The sequence below is a fragment of the Rana temporaria genome, chromosome 2 (assembly GCF_905171775.1).
Source record: "Rana temporaria chromosome 2, aRanTem1.1, whole genome shotgun sequence".
NCBI classification, from domain to species: Eukaryota; Metazoa; Chordata; class Amphibia; order Anura; family Ranidae; genus Rana; species Rana temporaria.
The window spans coordinates 271,025,135-271,048,145 of record NC_053490.1 but is presented as its reverse complement, the minus strand read 5'-3'; the positions used below and the strand labels follow the sequence as shown (position 1 = coordinate 271,048,145).

General features: G+C 41.2%; 2 protein-coding genes across 5 annotated transcripts in view; one reads left to right on the top strand and one right to left on the bottom strand.

The window, feature by feature from the left end:
• TRIT1 (tRNA isopentenyltransferase 1) overlaps window positions 1-6,868 on the top strand; it is a 30,960-nt gene extending 24,092 nt beyond the window's left edge. The window contains exons 9-11 of the mRNA XM_040336970.1: window positions 3,650-3,759; window positions 6,348-6,465; window positions 6,564-6,868. Coding sequence (XP_040192904.1) covers window positions 3,650-3,759; window positions 6,348-6,465; window positions 6,564-6,811 — 476 coding nt within the window. The 3' untranslated portion in view covers window positions 6,812-6,868. The remainder of the gene's footprint in view (window positions 1-3,649; window positions 3,760-6,347; window positions 6,466-6,563) is intronic.
• A 10,319-nt stretch (window positions 6,869-17,187) lies between these two features.
• LOC120926774 (CYFIP-related Rac1 interactor A-like) overlaps window positions 17,188-23,011 on the bottom strand; it is a 144,857-nt gene continuing 139,033 nt past the window's right edge. For all 4 annotated transcript variants that reach the window (XM_040336967.1, XM_040336965.1, XM_040336966.1 and 1 more), the window contains exons 10-11: window positions 19,314-19,384; window positions 17,188-19,231 (exon numbers count right to left, since the gene is read on the bottom strand). In XM_040336967.1, the coding sequence (XP_040192901.1) occupies window positions 19,168-19,231; window positions 19,314-19,384 (135 nt within the window). In that variant the 3' untranslated portion in view covers window positions 17,188-19,167. The remainder of the gene's footprint in view (window positions 19,232-19,313; window positions 19,385-23,011) is intronic.

Genomic DNA, 23,011 nt, shown 5'->3' with positions numbered 1-23,011 from the left:
CAGCCTGTCATGTCCAGACCCCACTGGACATTGCGTGTATAGCCTAGAAGTGACATTTGGCCACTGGGTTCTGCATAGGGTTCATTCCAGACTGTTCTGGTAAAACGTTGAATACCGAGCGCTTTTCTGGTCAAGGAAAGCTGCCATTGCCTCAGCACTTCCCCTGTATCTACAGACTCACTTTGTGAGTGGGCTAGTTGGGCCAAGCGCTGGGAGCTACTTCAAATATGTAGGTGACTACAAAACAGATTCTTCTGGACAGCGCACGCCGAATAAAAATTGCCTTTATTGTAAAATCCAAAAACCAAAACGGCACTACAAGTCAAAGCACACCGGTGAAGCTGATGCGTTTCACACTATATTAGTGTTTAGTCATAGCGCTATGTAGGTGACTTGTCGCTTTTAAAATACCCTGTTTTCACTATGGAAGTGTTTCTGGCCTCTCACTTCTTGATTAAGCAGTATGGGTACCCCTGTTCGTTCCCCTGTAACTCCTTGGGATCTGAATTTGCTTCTCTTTGTGCTTTGGAAACCTATTGAAGGCATTTATCTTTTTTTTCCTCTTTGTAGCCCCCACCTCTGTTCTTGCCTAAGGTAGATTCTGCCTTTCCGCCTTAAACAAGGCATTGATCTTCCGTCCCTCTATCTGACACTGGGTCAAGAAATGTCTCTACATTGTAAGTGGTTAAAGCTGTAAGAGTCTCTCTCAGTCACGGCTTCTTTCAGAAAGTCCCCGGAAGGATGCTTTTGTTTCTCATTCCACCATCTCTAGGTGGCTCAGACAGACTACTATCTAAGCTTATGGTTTCAAGGATTGAACCCTTCCCTGTCAAGGCACATACTAAATCTAATGGCTTCTTGGGCTTTGTAGTGTTAAGCAACTATTTCTCAGATTTGAGAGACTGCCACCTGGTCTCCTGTTAACACGTTCTCTGACTTTTACCAGGTAGATGTTGTAGCCTTATCCTATACCAGTTTTGGTTGTAAGGTCAGTTCTATGGTGTTTGGGCCTGTGATCCTCAGTGGACAAAAAATAAAATAGGATTTTTGTGTTAATGATCATGCTTTCGTACTGCCAAAATGCAAGGCATGCAAGTAGTGGGAAAGGTTACTCTGTGTTTGTTTGTTTTTTTTTTGTTTTGTTTTTTTGGTCAGTTCCCTATTCTACTGTAGGGGGCAGTATAACCTGAAGGTGAATGACTTCTGTGTCCCTCAATGGACTCTATGTAAAGGATGTTATGGGGGCGTAAAGGTTTTTTTTTTTTTTCCAGATTGTGCGATAACTGTGAACACCTATAACATGATGGTCATTCAAACTTTAACAAACAAACCTCACCTGGCCTTCATATTTTGGAAGTGCACTTAGCAAAAAATGTATTTTAAAGTTTACAGTATACGGTTTAAAAAATAATGGGGGCCGTACAGAGTACATTTGGGAGTAATTCTCAGCCTGAGAGTTACAGGTACAAAAAAAGACTGCCTAGAATATGCAGCAGCTATATGCTAAAATATATTAATCCTGGTGGTACTTGCATACAGAGGGCAGCACATAAGTATAGTTCAGGTGTGTGTGTGTGTGTGTGTGTGTGTGTGTGTGTGTGTGTGTATATATATCAACCTACAGTTGCTACATATTTCAGCCTTTAATTTTTTTAAAAGGCTCCTTGCAGCAGGCTGTATGCCGCAACTATGACTCCTGGGCAGAGAATTATGTCCAATTATATGCTTTGAAGCGGTGTGCATTTACCCTTTTATGTACCGCCGTAGCCAAAAGTTTTGAGAATGACACACAATAATTTTCACAAACTCTGCTGCTCCAATGTTTAGACCCTTTTTGTCAGATGTTACTATGGTATACTAAAGTATAATTACAATCATTTCATAAGTGTCAAAGGCTTTTATTGACAGATGCATTACATTTATGCAAAGTCAATATTTGCAGTGTGACCCTTTTTCAAGACCTCTGCCATTTGCCCTGGCATGCTGTCAATCAACCGTATCTTGACTGATGGCAGCCCATTCTTGCATAATCAATGCTTGGCGTTTGTCCGAATTTTTTATTTTTTTTTGCATCACCCACCTCTTGAGGATTGACCAAGTTCTCAATGGGGTTAAGGTCTGGGGAGTTTCCTGGCTATGGACCCCAAATTTCAATGATTTGTTCCCCCAAGCCACTTAAATATAAATTTTGCCTTATGGTAAGGTGCTCCATCATCCCGGAGCGGCCGTACTCCATTCCGCTTCTGGGGCTGCTCTGTCTTCTGTGAGTGACAGGCTTAGCCGGGAGACAGCCGCCTGCTATCGTGACATGGCGACGAAGGAGGTGGCCTGGTCTGTATTCACTCCATAAGATGCAGGGACATTTACCCCATTTTTTTGGGGGGGGGGGTTGAATGCTTCTTATGGAAAAATACAGTAGTTGTGCTAGTTACTTAAAGTGATTGTAAACCTTCACCTTGTAAAGCAAACCATTCAGTTTAAAATAAAAATCAAAGGCAAAACATGGCTGTGCGGGAGGGGGGGGGGGGGTGTCAGGACAAGTCTGATCATTGGAGGGAGAGCAGGCTGAGTTTCCTACACAGCTAGAGAACTGATCACTGTGGTTTCTCCTGCTTAGTGTGGTCAGTGTTTAATAGCAATGCATGGGCATTGACAGGAACACCAGGGATTTCACACAAAGGAAGCAATACAAAGAACAGGATACTTTTTCATACTCCCTCCTTTATTGGCTGAGCCTGCAGTTGGAGCCAATCACAGCCAGTTGGCCAATGAGAAGATAGAGGGGTCGGGCTGAGTAGCGGCTCGATGTGTGAATGGACATGCAGAGTAGGGGTTTGGAAGCAAAGCCTGCTTGGGTGCCCCTACAGCAAGTAGTTTCCTGTGGAGACATTTGGCAGGGGGAAGGAGCCAGGAGCTCCAGCGGGGGACCCGAGGAGAGGAGGATTGGGGCTGCTCTGTGCAAAACCACTGCTCAGAGAAGATAAGTATAACATGTTTTTTATTTAATGAAAACAAAAAACTTTTTACTTTAACTCTCCAAAAAAGTTCACAATTGTGAAATATATATCATACATGCTACAGAAAGAAAATGTGAACATGTTAACACGTTTTTATGTGTATTGCCTTTTAATCAGACTGGGGTTCTACATGGGAATTTCTGTAAAACAGGGCGATCTGAAACCTATATTTTATAAACTATGAATGGTGGAATTCTCTTCTGACTCTGGCATCCTTTTGTTTTCTGAGCACATTCTTTTTGTGTTTCAGACTTGCTCCTCCTCTTCTCTCCACCTCTCCCAGTCTTGGATTGCTGCCAGTGTCAGCAGCTGCTGCTCTAATATTTTACCACAAAGCCCCACAAGAGACAGGTGCTCAGCCTGGGCTGCCGTTCTCATTTAAGGAAGAGCAGGTGGAAGGCAGGTCATGCTCGGTTGCTGCACTTTGTAATAAAGCACACACAATTGTTTTTGGATGTTTTTTTCTCTTCTATTCAGTGAGAATAGACATGTTTTCAGTTTTATTTCAATAGCATCGTAACACTATGCATTTTTACTATATTGTAGAATATAGGTTAAATACAACTGCATGTTCTCTGTATTTCAATATGTATTTAATAATAAACACAATAATACTTTTGTATAATTTCTAGGACCTGGACCTAATGTACCCAGTGTGTATGGACTGGATGTGACTGATGTGTCTTCTTGGAATGAAAATGTTTTATCACCTGCAATACAGATTGTGAGCAGTTTTATACAGGTTGGTTTTATAGCTGACACACTTGTGTAATTATCACCAAACTAATATTGGGCTAAAGTGGAGTTTCAGTCGTTTTTGTGTTCATTAAAAGTCACCAGTTACAAAGTATAGCTGCTGGCTTTATTAAAGCGGTGGTTCACCCACACTAACAACATTTTAGCATTAAATTAAGCATAGTAGCGCGAGCTACAGTATGCCTGTATTGATTTTTTTAGCCCGGTACTCACTGTGCAATCCTATATAGAAGATTCCGACTCCCCGCGGGGAATGGGCAGGAATAGTGAGAATTTTAATGCAGGTGTTGAGGACACTCTCAGGTTGACAGCAGTTCCCTTGTACCAGAACAAAGTCTTTCAATGGCATTGAGGGCATTCCCTCTAAGGATTCAGTTAATAGGTGTTTGGAGACTCTTTTGAAGTTGTCCTTGCTCTGGCAGGTCTAGCCTTGCAGCTGGCTCTTTCCACTATGTCCGTTGCCCAGAATATGGCAAACTGGACTGAAATACTCAAACTCTCTGCTAATATACATAATCCTATTCTTTCTGCAAGATTACAGCACTTGCCCTCTGCCTACTGTTCTGCATAGACACCATGGAGAATGTGATTAGCAAATCTCCAGAGTTTATTATTTTGTGTGCGTATGTGCAGAATATTATGGCTTGGAGTTTTGTTGGATGACCCTGCTTGGAAAAGGTTCCTTTTGTGCATGTCCGTCGAAGGTGTGCTGCTCTTTAGAAAATCCCTTGAAGCAGTTAGGTTCCCATCACAGTATACAGAATCGCACCTCCCCATTGAATTGCCCTCCTATGCCTTACCTGTTGGATCTCTTCGGCGTTCACCCCTCTAAGCATCATCTACTGCAAGCCCATCCTTTCGTGGCAGACCCTCTAAGTCAAAGCCCACCGGACCTCCTCAAAAGCCTTCTTGACAAAGTTCACCTTCACTCTTGAAGGTTGGGAGATATTTGCTTAGAACAGACATCCCTGCCTTTTTTAATTTCTCTTTGAGAGAGGTACGTAAAGGTTACCTAAAGCAAACGGTTTCCCTACACCTCGACGCAGCTTTATAGTCACAAGGGTTGGTCATCTCCTTACTGTTTAGGGCAAAAGTGTCTAGTGTCTTAATACTGTAGTGTACCCTTGTAGATTTCTGGCTCTATCGTGCTTGGACGTTGTATATTTCAGACTGGCCAATGTTATTGAGGCCATCCATAGCCAAGTCCATTGGTGCATAAATGCCCTAGCATCATCTTAAAACAAAAAAATGGGTTCAGTGGACTTTTACAATTGATCACCAATGTGATCCAATTCCAGTGCGGACCAAAATATGTATTTTTGGTGCAGATGCGATTTCAGCCTACAGTTTGTATTACTGAATTCTGTGGTCTTCACAGCTGAATGCTGTGAAGACCACATACAATGCGGTGCAAATCGCATGCAGTGTCCGTGATCACACAAGTGTGAAACCAGCCTGAAATTAATTGCTTGTACTGTGGTCTAGATCAGGGATCTCCAAACTTTTCAAACCAAGGGCCAGTTTATTGTCCATCTGACTTTAGGAGGGCTGGATTGCGGCCTGCAGGGGGTAGAAAATGTCCTGAGCCCAGCGTCATTGAGAATAAATATGGCCTCAAGGTTGGTGGTCAGTAGGAGGAATAGTAGTGCCCCTTATTAGTAAAAGAAATGGTATCCCATCATTGGTATCAGTGGAAGAAATAGTGCCCCCTCGTTGGTGTCAGTGGGAGAAATAGTGCCCCAAGGGCCGGATAAAGGCTAACAAAGGGCCACTTCTGGCCCTCGGGCCGCAGTTTGGAGACCCCTGGTCTAGATTCTTCTTTCATTGCTATTTATGGATAGGATAGTAAATTCTTGGTTGATTCTTTTATTTCCTTCTATTTCCTTTTTTAGCGTGGCAACGCTATTCCAGGCAATTCATTATCTTTCCCTTTGCACATTCTTCAGTTTTTATGTGCTGTAAGCCTGAGTGTTTTATGAAAGAACACATCCCCAGCATCCCTTTTTATTTATGCACAATCCCTGCTGGAACTAGGAGCAGACACTAGGTGTGCAATCAGTCCATCAATTGCAGTGTTGCTACTCACTGCATGTTTCAGTTTACCACTAGAAAAAACACATGCTCTGTGCCTAAACCATTTGTATGAAAACAAATCCCCAGCATCCCTTCTAATGTGTTGATTCCTACCTTCTGGCCACTAGGCTGGTGCAGACATTAGCTGTGCAATCTGTTTCAGAAGTAGGTATGGTCGGATATAATCAAGAATTTGATCAGCAGATTGTACAGCTGAGTTCTGCATGAACCAGTGGCCAGCAGAGAGGAGCATGCGTGTCTAAAAGGCTGCAGAGGTTATGTTCTTTCATATAACATACAGGCTCAGACTTTTGTCATATGCAGAAACAAATCTTCACTGTGGCTGCAAAAAAGGCAAAACAACTTTTTGCACTTGGAGAAATGTAATTTAATGCTCATTTTACAATAAGTAGCTCTAATATCGTTACATACACTTTAACTGCATATGCCATCTATATGTAAAAATAGCTCAAAGATTCTATTCTACTATATTGCCCATAGGGTCATCTCCCTAGCATTGAACCTATGAAGATGGCCTCTGACAACAGTGACAATAAAAGAAGTAGTAGACTCTGCGATCTGTGTAATCGGATCATTATCGGAGATCAGGAGTGGGCAGGTAAGGGTCAACAATTTTTCCTTTGTTTCAATGTGTCTGGAAACTTTAATGTTGAAATATGACAGCATGAACACTTTTTGTGTGTCCCTTTCTTTCAGCACACACAAAATCCAAGTCACATCTTCACCATGCGAAAAAGAGAAGGAAACTGGAGGAAGATGAGAAAGCTATAGATAAGAGGAAGTTGGAGTGTAGCCCTGATACAGAGGACCTCCAACATGGGTCATCAGATGGGACTTTCCATTCTGCCTCTGATTGTGTGTATAACAAACCAGAGAAGAGACACTGTGCACACAAGGATATAAACTCTCAGCCTTCACAAATAAGTGCCACTAAAGAGTCATGAAATCTTGTTTCACCATAACCATAAAATGAGGACTATAATAAATGGAACAGTATTCCATGTTTGGGTGAGTTGTATATTTCTATTAAAAAAAAAAAAATATATATATATATATATATATATATATATATATATATATATATATATATATATATATATATATATATTTGTTGTTATTATTATTTTTTTTCCTGATTTATGATCCTCTTTAGTTTAACCAGTTGTCCCTTTGAATTACATTTACTTTAGTAGACCTCTGATCAAAATTACCTGTTACTTATGTTGAGCAGCCATCACACTGTATTCCCTCTGGATACTTCACTCCAGCACACAAATCCTATCTTAAAGAGGAAGTAAACCCTGATGGGTTTTACTTCCTCTTTATTCCCCTGCAAAGTAAACATAATGGGCTAGTATGCATTGCATACTAGCCCATTATGTGGCACTTACCTGCAAATAAAGCCTGTGATGTCCCGCTGGGGAAAGCATCCATCTTCACCCCTCTTCCTTCCGGGGCCGTGGACTCCGCCTCTGTGACTGGCCGGAGCCGCTTAACGTCGCTCCCACACATGCTGGGGAAGAAACGGCTCGGAGGGCCGTTTCTTCATTGCACATGCATCGGTGATGATGATATAAGGTACTTGGATCTAAGGTCCCCGAACCAAAGAGCCAAGAGGGGACATAAAAGGGCCAATTAGGACATTACACATTAGAATAAAAATATATCGGTGCATCGGTGATGATGTTGGCGCAGAGAAATATCTCCTAAACGGTGCACATTTAGGATATATTTTCGGTACATATAGGTAAGCCTTATTTATAGGCTTACCTATATGTAAAAATTAGTCAGGGGGGTTTACAATTACTTTTAATGTTCACTAGCTTTGCCATTATAAGATTTTTCCTGCAACAGCCTTGAAACCTAGTATCAACCGCTTTCTCTATTCTGTGGCACTCCCACACCTGTATTTACATTGGAGTACATTTTTCTCACCAGGATGATGTATAGGTTATGCCTAATGCACTAAGTCAGTGTTTCTCAATTCCAGTCCTCAGGCCCCCCCAACAGGTAATGTTTTCAGGATTTCCCTCAGATGAAACGGCTGTGGTAATTACTAAGGCAGTGAAACTGATCAAATCACCTGTGCAAAATAATGGAAATCCTGAAAACCTGACCTGTTGGGGGGGGGGGGGGGCCTGAGGACTGGAATTGAGAAACACTGCACTAAGTGAACTTGTATGTGTCTTCAAACCTTTTTTTGAGTTTTGATTCAAAGTAGGGGAATGGTTAAAACCCTATCGGGTAACTTTTTTCTAATTGCGTGGTATTGGGGAGATTTCCCTTCACTTCTTGTCCCAAAAACAGAACAGGAAGAAAGAGAACAAATATCCCCAAAGAGGGGACTTCCCCCTCCTATGCCTGGTACACACAGTAAGTGAAAAAAACTGAGGTGGTCTCTGTACTAAGTTTGCAATGTTAGTACAGTGATCTCCCCACTGCACTATTATGTTCTGACAGGGGGACCAGACCCCCAACCCCCTGTCAGAACAAACTGGGCAGCGCTCGCAACCATTGGCGAATTTTGGACAGTTTCTACTGTACCGGCTGATTTCGGCCAATATTCAGCCCGTGTGTTACAGGACTTTAATTTCCACTCACCTTTTGTTCTAGGAAGAACCCTAAAAGTATGAATTTTTGCATCCCTTTTTATAGTCATTAGTACAAAGAGTGGCAAATCTTGTCTATGAGGCCGCTCCATTAAAAAGAAAAAATATGTTTTGCCGATACTTTAGGTTGAATCCACATGGAGGAGACTGCAACGTATGCCAACTTTCTTGTACAATCGGGAAATTCTGGAGAGTGGCGCTTTTTTTTTACTAAACCTATACTTAAAAATACAATTTTCTGTATGCTTATTACATGTAGCTGTGTGGTCCAGCATGTTGCACATTGTCTGATTGTTTAGGGACCACACTGCTGTGCAACTCCACTAAGTAATTCCTTGTTGTCTCTAGGCTGCACTGCTGATTTACATAACTGTCAGCCTAATTTTCATTATATATAAAGTGTGAACTATATTGGCATATAAAGCATTTTTTTTTTTTTTGTCTTTTTAGGCAACGTTATTGCTACACTTATACAGTGTTATAAAGCTTTAGTTGACCTGCTTGTTTATATCGCTGTCTTTCTTTACCCCCCCCCCCCCCCCCCTTTCAGTCCCCCAGATACTGGATTTGGTCAGTAATCCCCATGCTCCAGTTACATAGCACAGACACTACATCTCTGTAGCTGGAGAGACCTTTATTAATTATCCACTGATTACTGCTTGCCAATCCCTGAGCTCTGACTAATGTAGATAAGTAGCTCATTAGAGTCTGACATCTGCAGAGAGTTACTATATGCACATGGTCTTTTTTTTTTTTTTTCATAAGTTTATAGGCAGGATTGGGATATATGGCTCTGAATTGGCTAAATTAAATAGCTGAATTATTAAATACATGTATAAATTAAATAAAAATAAATACAATTTAAATGGCTGAATTGGCTAAAAAAAAAATCCAGGAAAGAGAATATTCCGATTATCCAAAAACAAGATCAAGCTTTATAGATTGGCCTGTACCTAAGAAGTGTTTTTAAGACCCTTGCATGGCATAATCCATTCAGAAAAAACACTGGGGGGGGGGGGATTTGGCTGTGAACCATAGGGCTGTAACAAATGGGTAATAAGCAAGGTACTGCTGTCTCTTGAGGCTGTTGATATTAAACTGATATGCAAATTCGACATGCACATTGTTGCACCCTCTTTTTTGCAGTTTATTCACATAAAGGCTGATTTACTAAGGTTACTTTCACACTGAGGCGCTTGGTGCGCTGGCGGTAAAGCGTGGCTATTTTTAGTGGCGTTTTACCATCATGTTTGCCGTGATTTTTGGGCGCTAGCAGGGAGATTTTAACCCCCGCTAGCGGCCGAAAAAAGTATACAAGAGGAAGGAAAAAGTGGAGGGAAAAGGGTAAGGCATGTAATGACGTAAAATGCAACGTAACCTTGGGACTGTAGCGGCCTAAAAAGAGTTAAACCCGCCGGCAAAAACTGCATTTTGAAGGCGCTACCCTATTGATTTTGATGGGCAGGGGTGCTATAAGAGCGGTATTTTTACCGCTCCTCAAAGATGCGGCTGGCAGGACTTTTTTTAGTGTCTCTCCAGTGCGAAAGCCCTCAGGCTTTAACACTGGATAGAAAGGAGCGGCTCTTTCAGGGCGCATTGCAGGTGCTATTTTTAGCGCAATAGTGCCTCAGTGTAAAAGCAGCCTAACGCCAGAGAGTGCAGAATCCGATGCAGCTCTGCATAGAAACTAATCGGCTTCTAGTTTTTTTTTTTTATTTATGTCAAAACGTATTTGCACAAGCTGAGGTTAGAAGCTGAATGGCAAATGTAATGGTATTGGTTAGATTGTGTGCACCACCTTCCGTTTTTTAAAGGTGGTCCATCATGTTACAGCTCAGTTGAGTGCTATTTTAAGTTTTTGTGTGGAAGATAAAGGGTTACTATCTCTATAGTAATTGGACATGCCAATCACACAGCGGAACAAGGGTTAACCATCAATAGCTCAGTTATGACTTGCATTTCTAAGTAGGTCATCACATGGGGGGGGGAGGCAGGCAGTGTGCATATGGTTCACTATATAGTATAACTGAATGCATTATGGGCTTAGTGGATGTGCTTTAATAATAACACACAAAGAACACCCACGTGTGCAAGAAAATCAGTTTAACGTCTTGTTGTTATTCCGTTTTGTGCATTGTTCATACTACATTTAACCGTCGGTTTTCTCCATTCCTAAAGTTTCTAGTTCAGCCTTTTTTTTTTTTTCTCCTTTTCTTATGTGAACAAGTAGGTATTTTTAAATAGTAAATAAACTCACTTCCTTGTTCAGTTGCCCACCCCACCCTAATTGCTCATAGTGAACTCCCGCCACACTCTGCGCTCCTCATTACTTGGCGGCAAAGCCTTTGTTTTATACGCGGGGAAAGCATGACACTCCCTGCTGCCTGGCAGCTAGCCTAAGGTGAGGACAAAGATTAAATCCTTTTGTACACAGACACTTTTAACTGTGTGAAATAGTAATGGGACACTGACGTTCAGAAATATATGGTTCAACTGTTTCTAGAGTTTAACAGGTTATACAACTGCAGTTAAAGACATATTATTATAATTTTGGTCTTCATTTAAGTAAACCTGTGTAAATATATTTAATGCCAAGTGGAATGTATAAGCATGTTTTGCAAAGTATCTGTATCTTTATTTTGAGAATATTTTTTTTTTTTTTTTTTTTATAAAAAAAAGCCTGAAACGATAGAAACTTTGAAGCTTCCATTACTGGCTTGTGTGCATGCTAGGGATGAGCTGAACGTAAGTTAGACTCAAACAGGTATTCGCCAAAAAGCGAACAATTTGGAGGGTCTGATATGGAATTTGGGGGGAACACCCACTTTTGTTTTGGGTTTCCCCTTAACATTCATACCAGACCTTAAGGGCCTGGTAATGGACGGAGCGACCCCTGCCGTTTTTTCAATGACTTTAATCTGTATGGCTGGGACCCGACAATTCATGAATAGCCACGAATAGTTTTAAATTACTTTTTTTTTTTTCCTTTTAGAAATGTCATTTTGTGCAGGGACAGTTCTAAACACGGGAAACATGCGTTATTTTACAGGCATACTATAGACACCCCAGGTACAAAATTTAAAGGAATATTTCACTTTTATTGTTTCACTTTAACCAGTTATTAAAATTGCTGCTCCCAAAAAAACTGCAGTTTTTTTAACATTTTTTTTGCATTGATGCAGGACCCAGGTCCCCAAACACTTTTTATGACAATAACTTACATATACATTTTTAAAATCAGCACTTTTGATTTTTCATGTTTGTGCACAAATGTGTTGCCTGTTCTGGTGTGAACCAAACCGGGGGGTGTTCGGACCATCCCTAGTGCAGGCCCATGAGCTGTAATTCAGCTCATATTGTCACTGCTAGAGAGCCACAGATCTAGGCTATTCATGTTACTTGTGTCTTGAAAGCCTAAACTCCCTTCTACAAAGTTTTTCCAGGTTAAGGACTCTTTTCTAGATCATATGCGTTAAACACAAGACTGGTGCCCCAAAAGGCATTTTCACGTGGCCCTCTCGCCTCGAGCTGTGGCTCTGCCCCCACCTTGTCTCAGCAGTTGGCAACAGTGAGAAAGATGGAACTCCTCCAGATCCTGCTCCTCCGTGTGCACTTGCAGCACCCCCTCATCTCCCCCTTCCCTGGTCTCAGCATTTAGCAGCTGACCACAGCCTTCCTTTAGTCCTCTTCCAGACCCTGCACTTTGTTTCCCAGCTCCGCCCTCAGCTTTTTGCTGGTAGCAGCGCAAGGTGTGGGGGCTCTTGGCATCTGGTGAAAGGGAAGGGGGGCTCTGGATATCGAGTCTTTCAGATACAACTGGTCCTTTGAGGGCAATAATAATGCTGATGCAGCCTGTGATTAAATTGAGTTTGACACCCCTGCTATGTAGATGCTGAGATTTGCATATTTTGATCTATTCTCTCTCTAATGTTAATTTTTCTGATGTTTAGATCCATCATTGATCTTACTGATACAATATTTAATATAGCGCACACTATTAAAGTGATTGTAAAGGCTAAGATATACACCACTATGCAAAAGTTTTAAATGTGTGAAAAAATACTGTATATGAGAATACTTTCAAGAAATTGAAGTGTTTAATCGTTTTATTTTTATCAATTGATGAAAGGGAAAGTAAATAGAGAAATCTAAATCAATATTTGGTGTGAACACCCTTTGCCTTCAAAAAGAGCATCAATTCTTCTAGGTACATTTGCACACAGTCTTTGAAGGAACTCAGCAGGTAGGTTGTGCCAAACATCTTGGAAAACTAACCAAAGATCTTCTGTGGATGTAAGCTGCCTCTAATCCTTCTGTCTCTTCATGTATTCCTAGACAAACTGGATGATCTTGAGATCAGGGCTCTGTGCAGGCCCGAACTGGACATAGGGTACCTGGGTGTTTGCCTGGTGCCTACAGGCTGCATGTCCATGTGGGGCCCAAAGCAGCTGCTTTAGCTGGGCTGCTCCTTGACCCTGCACCGCTCACTCTGCCTATTCATGGCCGGCCACCTATTCAGTTCAGCAGTCGTGTCCAGTGGGTGGAAATTACCCAGCTGCCCCATGACAATGAAGGAGAAGGAGCTGCAATAGACCCCATCGCCTGATACAACCTGCCGTACCAGAGAGAAAGTGAGTGCCTGTGTGCCTGCATAAGAGGAGCAGCAGGGCAGTTGCAAATAGTGATCTTTCCATATTCCTCCTGCTGCCGCTAAATGCCCACCGGAGAGAGAAGAGGAGAAGTGGGCATTCAGCGGCTGCAGTCGGAATATGGAAAGATAAATTCCTCTATGTACAGCTACCCTGCCTCTTCTCCTATCCAACATCTTTTGCTGCACTCCCCCTTGCCCCACTCTTGTGCCTTTTTCTAGCTCCCCTTCACAGCTTTGCCAGGTTTCGATCTGTCAGGATGGAGAACAAGCATCGGTATCATGGGGTGTTCAGTCTAAAATGCCCGGGTCTGTTTTCTCTGTGGGAGCCAGGCCATCACTCCCAGGATGCCTTGTTCTTCTTTACACTGAAGATAGTTCTTAATGACATTCACATTGCACAACTTTAGCTTATATATAATTAAAAATGTAATTCCCCCCAGACCTGTGAAAAATAAATATAAATGCCTTTCCCTGCAATACTAATCAATGTCTCTTTGCTACTGCCCCCCCTCCCACACACCATAAATACTGCTCCAAGGTCCAGTCACTCCCCTTCTGGTTGAAAAATGCTCAGCATCTTTCAAACTACATCCGATTCGCCCAGGCCATCATAGACAAACCCCCTGAGGTTACATTATAGCCTGGGCCCGGGGTTATCCTAAAAGCTGGAGCTGGCCTCCAGGGTTAGGATGAGTTGCTGTATATGCTCAGAGACGCCTTTCTGCACGCTACTGATGTAAAGAGTGGTTATCTGAGCAGTAGTAGGCTAAACAATCAGATTTTCTGACAACTAATGTGTGGCGGCAAGGTTTTATTTTTTTTTGGAAAATATGACCGTTTTGTATGCGTTATCGGACAATTGTCAGAATTTCCGACAAAAAAAGTGGGATAGCATGCTTTTAAATTTTCCGACAACAAATGTGTGCCGTCGGATTATCCGATCATCTGTACACAAGTCCGTCGGAAAACAAAGTACAAACACGCATGCTCAGAAGCAATGCTAACGATAGCACAACATTAGCAGAAGTTGCCCAAAGGGTGGCGCTAAAGAGCAGAAAAACCACATAGTTTCGTGTATGTTGGCTGAAAAAGTTCTGCCATCTGTATGCATACCAAGTTCACGGCCAACGCCCTTGGCATAAAATTCCACGGATTTGTCTGTTGGCAATCCGATCGTGTGTACAAGGCTTTACTTTCACAAGTAAAATATGGTGCCTGCCATTGCTGAAAATGGTAATTGCCTGGCTGTTATGCTGATGTTCTGGAATTAAAATATAGGTTCTACCTGGAATTTATTGTGTTTTTTAAACTCCTTTAGTAAATAGGCACACTAGTGTTTATTAGAAGCTGCTGCAGAAAGATAATTTATAGTAACTTTTACAAGACACCTTCATGACCTGCTGCTACCCACACAATATTGCTATGTTCCTGGAAACTGTCCCCACAAGTATGCTATAAAGACCGCCCTAGAGGATGCCATCTTCCCAGAGACTGCTGCTACTAGAGATTGTCATGTTCCATTAGCTGATCATACACTGCAAATTGTGGCCAGCTCCTGATGAGTCCGCAAACGTTTATGTGGGTGCCTCCTGCCCAACATCTTTCAAGTTAAAAATCAATGGAGCAGGGTGGTAAATTGTCAGCAGAACAGCAGCTGCATCCATTTAGCCTACCAGCGGAGCAAAAAAAAAAAAAACACTTGCAAAACAGGCAGAGATGAGGCTTCTTTCCAATCCAGCCCAGTGCAGTAACACAATCGCATACATGTTATTCTCAGTCATGTGAATTGTATAGGAATGCTCTGTGCAAAACTACTGCACAGAGCAGGTAAGTATAACGTTTTTGTTTTAAAAAGACTTTAGTATCATGTTAAGATATCGGACACACCTTGGGGGAGATTTACAAAAAAACTGGTGCAGCTGTGCATAGTAACCAATCAGCTTTGAACTTCAGTTGTTCAATTAACCACTTAAGGACCCTTTCACGCCGATATACGTCGGCAGAATGGCACGGCTGGGCACAATCATGTACCTGAGACAAGTAAATAATGCGCATAAATACACAAAAAACTTCTAGTGTCAGATACAGCATGAATATCAAAGCAGCGGGAGGTGGGGACAAAAGTCAGGAGATGACAGTTTAGGGTAAACTGATCAAAAGTCTGTGGTAAGAGTAAAAGTAAGAGTAAGACAATCATGTACCTGTATGCGTCTCTTAAAAGCACCAGCCGTGGGGACGCGAGCGCGCCCCGGTCCAAAGCTCCGTGACTATGCCTGCGGGACCCGATCACCGCCGGTGTCCCACGATCGGTCACCGGAGCTGAAGAACGAGGAGAGGTGTGTGTAAACACACTTTCCTCGTTCTTCACTGTGGCAGTGTCAGTGATCGTCTGTTCCCTGATATAGGGAAAGACGATCACTGATGTCACACGTCCAGCCCCATCCCCCTACAGTTAGAAACACATATGAGGTCACACTTAACACCTACAGCGCCCTAAACTGCAATTGTCATTCTCACAGTAAACCGTGCATTTTTATAGCACTTTTTGCTGTGAAAAGGACAATGGTCCCAAAAATGTGTCAAAATTGTCCCATGTGTCCGCCATAATTAGAATCACAAATGAGGTCACACATAACCCCTTCAGCACCCCCTTGTGGTTAACTCCCAAACTGCAATTGTCATTTTCACAGTAAACAATGCATTTTTTGCTGTGAAAATGACAATGGTCCCAAAAATGTGTCAAAATTGTCCCATGTGTCCGCCATAATGTCACAGTCACGAAAAAAATCGCAGATCGTCGCCATTAGTAGTATAAAAAAAAATCTTAATAAAAATGCAATAAAACTATGCCCTATTTCGTAAACGCTATACATTTTGCACAAACCAATCGATAAACGCTTATTGCGATTTTTTTTTTTTTTTACCAAAAATAGGTCGAAGAATACGTATCGGCCTAAACTGAGGAAAACAAAAATGTTTTATATATTTTTGGGGGATATTCATTATAGCAAAAAGTAAAAAATATAGCATTTTTTTTTTTAAATTGTCGCTCTATTTTTGTTTATGGCGCAAAAAATAAAAACCGCAGAGGTGATGAAATACCACCAAAAGAAAGCTCTATTTGTGGGAATAAAAAGGAATACAATTTTGTATTTTGTTTGGGAGCCACGTCGCACGACTGCGCAATTGTCTGTTAAATCGACGTAGTGCCGAATCGCAAAAAGGGGCAAGGTCACCCGAATTTTTTTTTTAACATTAGATTGAGGCTAATTTTAGTAAGCAGAATCGGGAGTTTGTTTTAAAATGAATGCAGTACTTTCCGTTTTAGAGATCGATGTTCTCCGTGGCTTCCGGGTATGATCTTCTGCGCTGTATGTGACCGTCGGAAAGGCTGTCAATCAAATAGGAACGCCCAGTCTTGCAGCCCATACCCGGAAGTGGCGGGAGAACATTGATCTCTAAAACGGTAAGTACTACATTCATTTAAAAAAAAAAAAAAAAAAAACGATTCTGCTTACTAAAATTAGCCTCAATCTAATGTTAAAAATGTATATTTTGGGTGAACCTCCACTTTAAGTGGTTAAGCTTTGACAATAAATCCTAGAAGCTGATTGGTTACTATGCACAGCAGCACCAGACTGTGTGCACCAGTTTTAGTAAATCTCCCCTGTTAAGTGCATGGTTTTCATTTAGATGGCCAACGTATAGGTTTGCGCTGTGCACATGAAGCTGATAGCTTTTAAGCTAACCATACATGGGAAAATCTGTCTATACAATCAACTTTAGATCTAATATGAGAACCTTCCTATTTGTATCCAGGCCCTTGCACTACAGAGTTGTTTGGTAGATCTAAACAAAATTGTACACTCATATTGTAACCTTGGTGGTTGGCTAGAAATTCCCTTTGAACAAGCAAGCACTAGCTTGTCGCTAACTTTACCTGAAGTCTACATGATGAAAAACAGAAGCGCGGTTTCACATATTCATAGGTTGCTTTCTGCCTCCTGCTGGTCTTTTCTCTTCACGACTCATATGAGAAGTAATTCATTCAGACATGCACTAACCAGAACAGAGTTTTATTGTTTTATTGAGACAGGTTTATCAGAGGAATCACTGCAGAGACAGTTGTAGATAAAAAGGTCTCGTGAGTCCATATGCAGTGTCCATGTGCATGGACTCTAAGCACAGATATCAACGTAACATTTCTGACACAAGTACACTACATTGTATGACATTTGTATATACAGTGTCCACACATACATATGGAATACCAGGCTCAGGGACTGGCGTAAACTACTTTGCTACCTGGTGATAGATAATTGTGCAATATTTATGTTTTTGGTTGAATCGTTGCTCCAGGTTTGAACACGAGCCTCGTCACCCCCCTGTGCATCCGATATTGCACCAATAGCCCTGGACACAGTGTGCTTGTAAGTATCATGTGTATGTATGTATTTGTGTGTATATATATATATATATATATATATACTCTTTAGACAGCGCTCTTTGAGGAAAATGTGTCCAGCTGTTGAAGACTCCCATTTAGCTGTAGAGTAGATATTTATTGGCCATCGTATGTCACCAACTTGGCAGTGGTGATTTGCAGTATACAGTGACAGATCAGTTACAAGACGTATAACTTATACATCAAACGTATCAGAGTTGCAACATACACAGGACTTTGGGGGGGGGGGGGGGGTCAAGGAAGATAAAACACAGGCTATTTTGACATTACGAGACTGTGTACATCAACAATAATCTACAGATTGGTGAAACTGCTGTGGTTGTTTTGTTCTGGAGACATTTCAGGAAGTTGGAGGAAACGTCTTTAAAATAAGAGAACTCAAATTTTTCACAGTTCTTACACGAACCGCGGTTCTCATTTATAGAAATTCCCTTCATTTTATAATTCTATTCTCCATCATTTTCTGTCGCAGTGACATTTGTCCACAGAACAAATACAGAGCATTTTTTTTCCCATTAGGAACACAGATTACAATAAAAGCTTGACAGAGCTTTAAACCCTTTAAGATTATAATAAAACAAACAAAAATAGATTTGGCTAAAATTGACTGCCTTAAGCTGGCCTCAGACAAACTGGTTGGACGTGAAAGTAGAATCTGACTTCCCTCAAGGCACATACTCTTAAGACTTATGACAGAGTGTTCCATAAGTGGTCTGCTCTGCCAAGCTGACAAGTTTACTTCAATACAAAATTGAAGGTGCAGAAGAACCTCCTGGTACTGCATCATCTGGGGATGTATGGTGGGGGTAGCTCTTGCAGATGGTAAAGGCTTTCTAACCAAACAGTGAATTGTTGTCCCTTAACAGAGACTGGCTGGGGGGCCATCATGTCCAGTCTCAAGTCTATAGGTACCCTACAATTGCTTTGATATTGCTTTGAAATCCCTGCATAGTGAGGCAATCTGGTACCATGTGTAGCCTTTTTGATCTTTATAAAAGGGATCCTCTGGTAATTTTAAAAGGAAACTCAAACCTGAGAAACATATGTAGGTTGCCATTGTTGAACTCCTAAAACTTTTGGTTGCTTGTGGATTTAATATTTAGATTCAGAATGTATTCAAGCAGTTGGATCAGCATGACTGCTGTGTACAGAAGAGGTCAGCAATGACATCCTATATATTATTCTTAGAACATGCTTTCTATAATGTTCAACATTGCCAACATTGCTTGATGGCCATTGACATACAGGTCAACTATGCACACAGCAAAATTATGCAGGTGAAAAACACTGTAAAACCATTACTAAATATAAAAAGAGAAAGACAGAAATCATAAGCACCACACTGACTACAGCAACAAGATAAAGAGACCCGTCGGGACAGGGTTGACTTGCCAATGCTCTGCAGCAAAATAATGCAGAGCACAATAAGGCAGCAGTACAAGACCAGTGATGTACACAGTCTCTCTGCACAGCAGAGGGATGCCTAGATGAAGACCTAAGGTTGCCACTTATTTAGACATAGACCCATCTTTTTTTTTCAAGCAGTGGTAGTGCAAGGGACACACGTAGAATGGCTCACTGTAGAAGAGCTCTGATCTGCTTGGATGTGGTGTCATCGTTCAGGTGACGGGTTGTATATCTGAAAGAAAAAGGAGATGATATTACTGAACATGCTGCCTTCCCTAACCCATCTGTGCTGCTACTATTTAAACATACAGTACCTGAGAGCATTGAGAAGCCCTTCTGTGCTTGTTGATGGCTGGTCTTTCAGTACCTTGATGCAGCCTTTCATCTGCAAACAAAGGTAGCATTCATCCACTGTATATAGAGAACTGCATACAAGGTCTGTCTATAACATCTGTGTGTTACCTGCACATGCCATAGATACAGGGCTAGATTCAGATAGCGCGCCGTAACTTTGTGCGGGCGTAGCGTATCTCAGATACGCTACGCCGCCGTAACTTAGTGAGGCAGGTTCTGTATTCGCCAAGAACCTGCGCCCTAAGTTACGGCGGCGTAGCGTAAATCTGCCGGTGTAAGCGTGCCTAATTCAAATTGTGAAGAGGTGGGCGTGTTTTATGTAAATAAAACATGACCCCACGTAAATGACGTTTTTGACTAACGGCGCATGCGCCGTCCGTGAACGTAACCCAGTGCGCATGCTCTAAATTAACCCGCAAAAAGCCAATGCTTTTGACGTGAACGTAAATTACGCACAGCCCTATTCGCGAACGACTTACGCAAACGACGGAAAATTCTACGCTGGCCCGACGTCCATACTTAACATAGGATACGCCTCATATAGCAGGGGTAACTTTACGCCGGAAAAAGCCTAACGTAAACGACGTAAAAAAATGCGCCGGGCGGACATACGTTTCTGAATCGGCGTATCTACCTAATTTGCATATTCCTCACGTAAATTGACGGAAGCGCCACCTAGCGGCCAGTGTAAATATGCAACTAAGATACGACGGCGTAAGAGACTTGCGCCAGTCGGATCTTAGCCAAATTCCGGCGTATCTTGTTTTCTGAATACAGAACAAAGATACGCCGGAGCATCCTAGAAGTTACGCGGCGTATCAATAGATACGCCAGCTTAACTTCTTTCTGAATCTACCCCTAAGTATTTAATAATGTTGCCAGTTCATTTAAAATGATGTCATTTCTTCTGTTTGTAAGGGCTTGGCATTGAACTGTACTCTCAAAATCAACTATTTAATAATTTTGCTGCTAGCATTAGTAAATAGATAGGAAGACATATTATATTTACTTGTTTTAAAACTTTGTTTACATTTCTATTGTTATTGTTTCTGGCCTAGAACAAAGTTATGTCATACATCCCAGGGAGTCTTCTTTTTTTTTTTTCTTTTTGCTCAACTAAGCACACCTTGCCTGCATGCCTGAGCTAAGGGCAGATGGATTTCAAAAAGTAAATGCTACATGAATAAACTGCCCTTACTCAAGATGGCCACAGCTAGAAATTCTGATGGGTGTTTTTGCAAAGTGATTTCTCAACAAAACAAAGCATGCAGACATGAATGAATGGATGGAAGAGTTTGCTTCGAATATTAAAAATTAATTTAAACTGCGCTGTTGGTTTGTGGTGCTCGGATACAGTTAGGTTCCCTTTAAATATTGAAATAATTAAGCTTCCACAGCCGACTTTTTTTTACGTTCTGGTATAAGGTCTGTCATTCTGGTCCTGGGTTTAATTAAAGAATCTCTGGAACATGAATGCAGCCAGAAAAGTATGCCAAAATCTAAATTCCAATTCTGCATGCTCCTTCCAGATCAGTGACTTACAGTAAGGGTGGGATCAGAATGGCAGCCCTGAATTATTCTCATATAAAAAACAAGTCAGCAATGGTAGCTCCCATTTTTTTTTTCTTTTTGTGATGACTGCGCGCCTTTAAAAATGTTTTACTTTGGCACTGCTATTACATAATATTAGTTAATATGCACAGTACTTTTGGGAACTGAGAAATATAAAAAAAAATTATAAAATGACTAACGGCTGTATAAATGTTACAAGGGAGAAGGACAGAAAGGGAAAGAGTGTCTACGACCTTTTAAATCTGGAGCAGAAGTTTTTAAAGAGCCATACCACCAGAAAAGTGATGCAAATGCTTTACTGAATTCCCCCCAGTATCTGTTATTTCTGCAGAAACTGCAAGATGATTCTATAATGACCCAGTAGCTCTGTATATTTTCACTGATCACAAGCATTCAAGTCAGGAAATGTTGCAGTAAAATCAGAAGACAATGGGGTTGATTTACTAAAACTGGAGAGTTCAAACCCTGGCGCAGCTGTACATGGTAGCCAATTGGCTTCTAAAGCCCTGTACACACGATACAGACCGATGGACCGTTTTCATCGGACAAACGGATCGTGTGTGGGCCCCATCGGTTAAAAAAAATAGAACATGTTTTAAATTTTTCCTATGGATAAAAAAATGATAGAAAAGAACGATCGTCTGTGTGGAAGTCCATCGGTCAAAAATCCATGCATGCTCAGAATCAATGTGTAGTAAGTGGATTGCGCTCCCCTTTTTCTCTCACCACCTATTTTGAGGTACTAGATAGATTATTGATCATTAATACGTATCACCTCTGTTTAAAATAAATGTGTTAATATTCTTCTCAAAAAAATTATATAAAAGCACACAAGAAACTATAAAGCTTACATAAATCTGCCCATGCAGTTATGACATAGTGTTTACATATTACTTTGGTGCCCTTATTCAATATATAAAAGGTGGCTGCCCATCCAAGGCAAACAAGTGAAAAAAATAAAAAGAATATAATATAAACAAATGAAACAAACATATTGTAGCCCTGAGGATGCAATATTGATTGCGAAACGCGTAGAGGCTGCTGATACCCACAGAACCATGCGCTAATCGTGAGGTGGGCGCTGGGGGAACACGAAAGGAACGACTTTTACTTTGCATACATGGTTGGAGAAGCTTGGCGCCGGCAACCGGGCACATCTAAATGTGAGTGCAATACCTGTTTGTTTTTAAATAGTCAATACATTTTTTAAATACTACACCATGAGGGGCACTGCTCTTTTTTATGAGCCATTGTAGGAGAGACAGAGACCCCATTGGCATATTCAAGGCATCTGGCAATTGGTGAACAGACGCGTGAGAGGATTGGTTATCCTGGGAATGAACCAAAGGCATTTGATTGATTGAGATCTGGTGAGTGGCCATTTCTAGCGATGACGGAAATATCACAGAAGTGGTGCCATTATCGCTGTGTTATAAACTCACGGGAGAAGCACTTGTATGAATATTTGACCAGCACATTGGGACTTTAATGAATAGAGGACCTATTTTGCAATCCTCCATCTAATTGCCACATATATATGTTTGTTTCATTTGTTTATATTATATTCTTTTTATTTTTTTTCACTTGTTTGCCTTGAATGGGCAGCCTCCTTTTATATATTGAATAAGGGCACCAAAGTAATATGTAAACACTATGTCATAACTGCATGGGCAGATTTATGTAAGCTTTATAGTTTCTTGTGTGCTTTTTATATAATTTTTTTGAGAAGAATATTGACATATTTATTTTAAACAGAGGTGATACGTATTAATGATCAATAATCTATCTAGTACCTAGAAATAGGTGGTGAGAGAAAAAAGAGGAGCGCAATCCACTTACTACACATATTTCTTACAGGACCAGGCACCATTCAGGTGTCTTGAGCCATCTTTCTTGATTGCAGCACATCCACTATTATAATTTAATATATTTTTATTTGCGCCAGCAATATCCCCACAGTTTTAATGCTCAGAATCAAGTCGACGCATGCTCGGAAGCATTGAACTTAATTTTTCTCAGCACGTCGTAGTGTTTTACGTCACCGCGTTGGACATGGTCGAATTTTTGACCGATGGTGTTTAGGCAC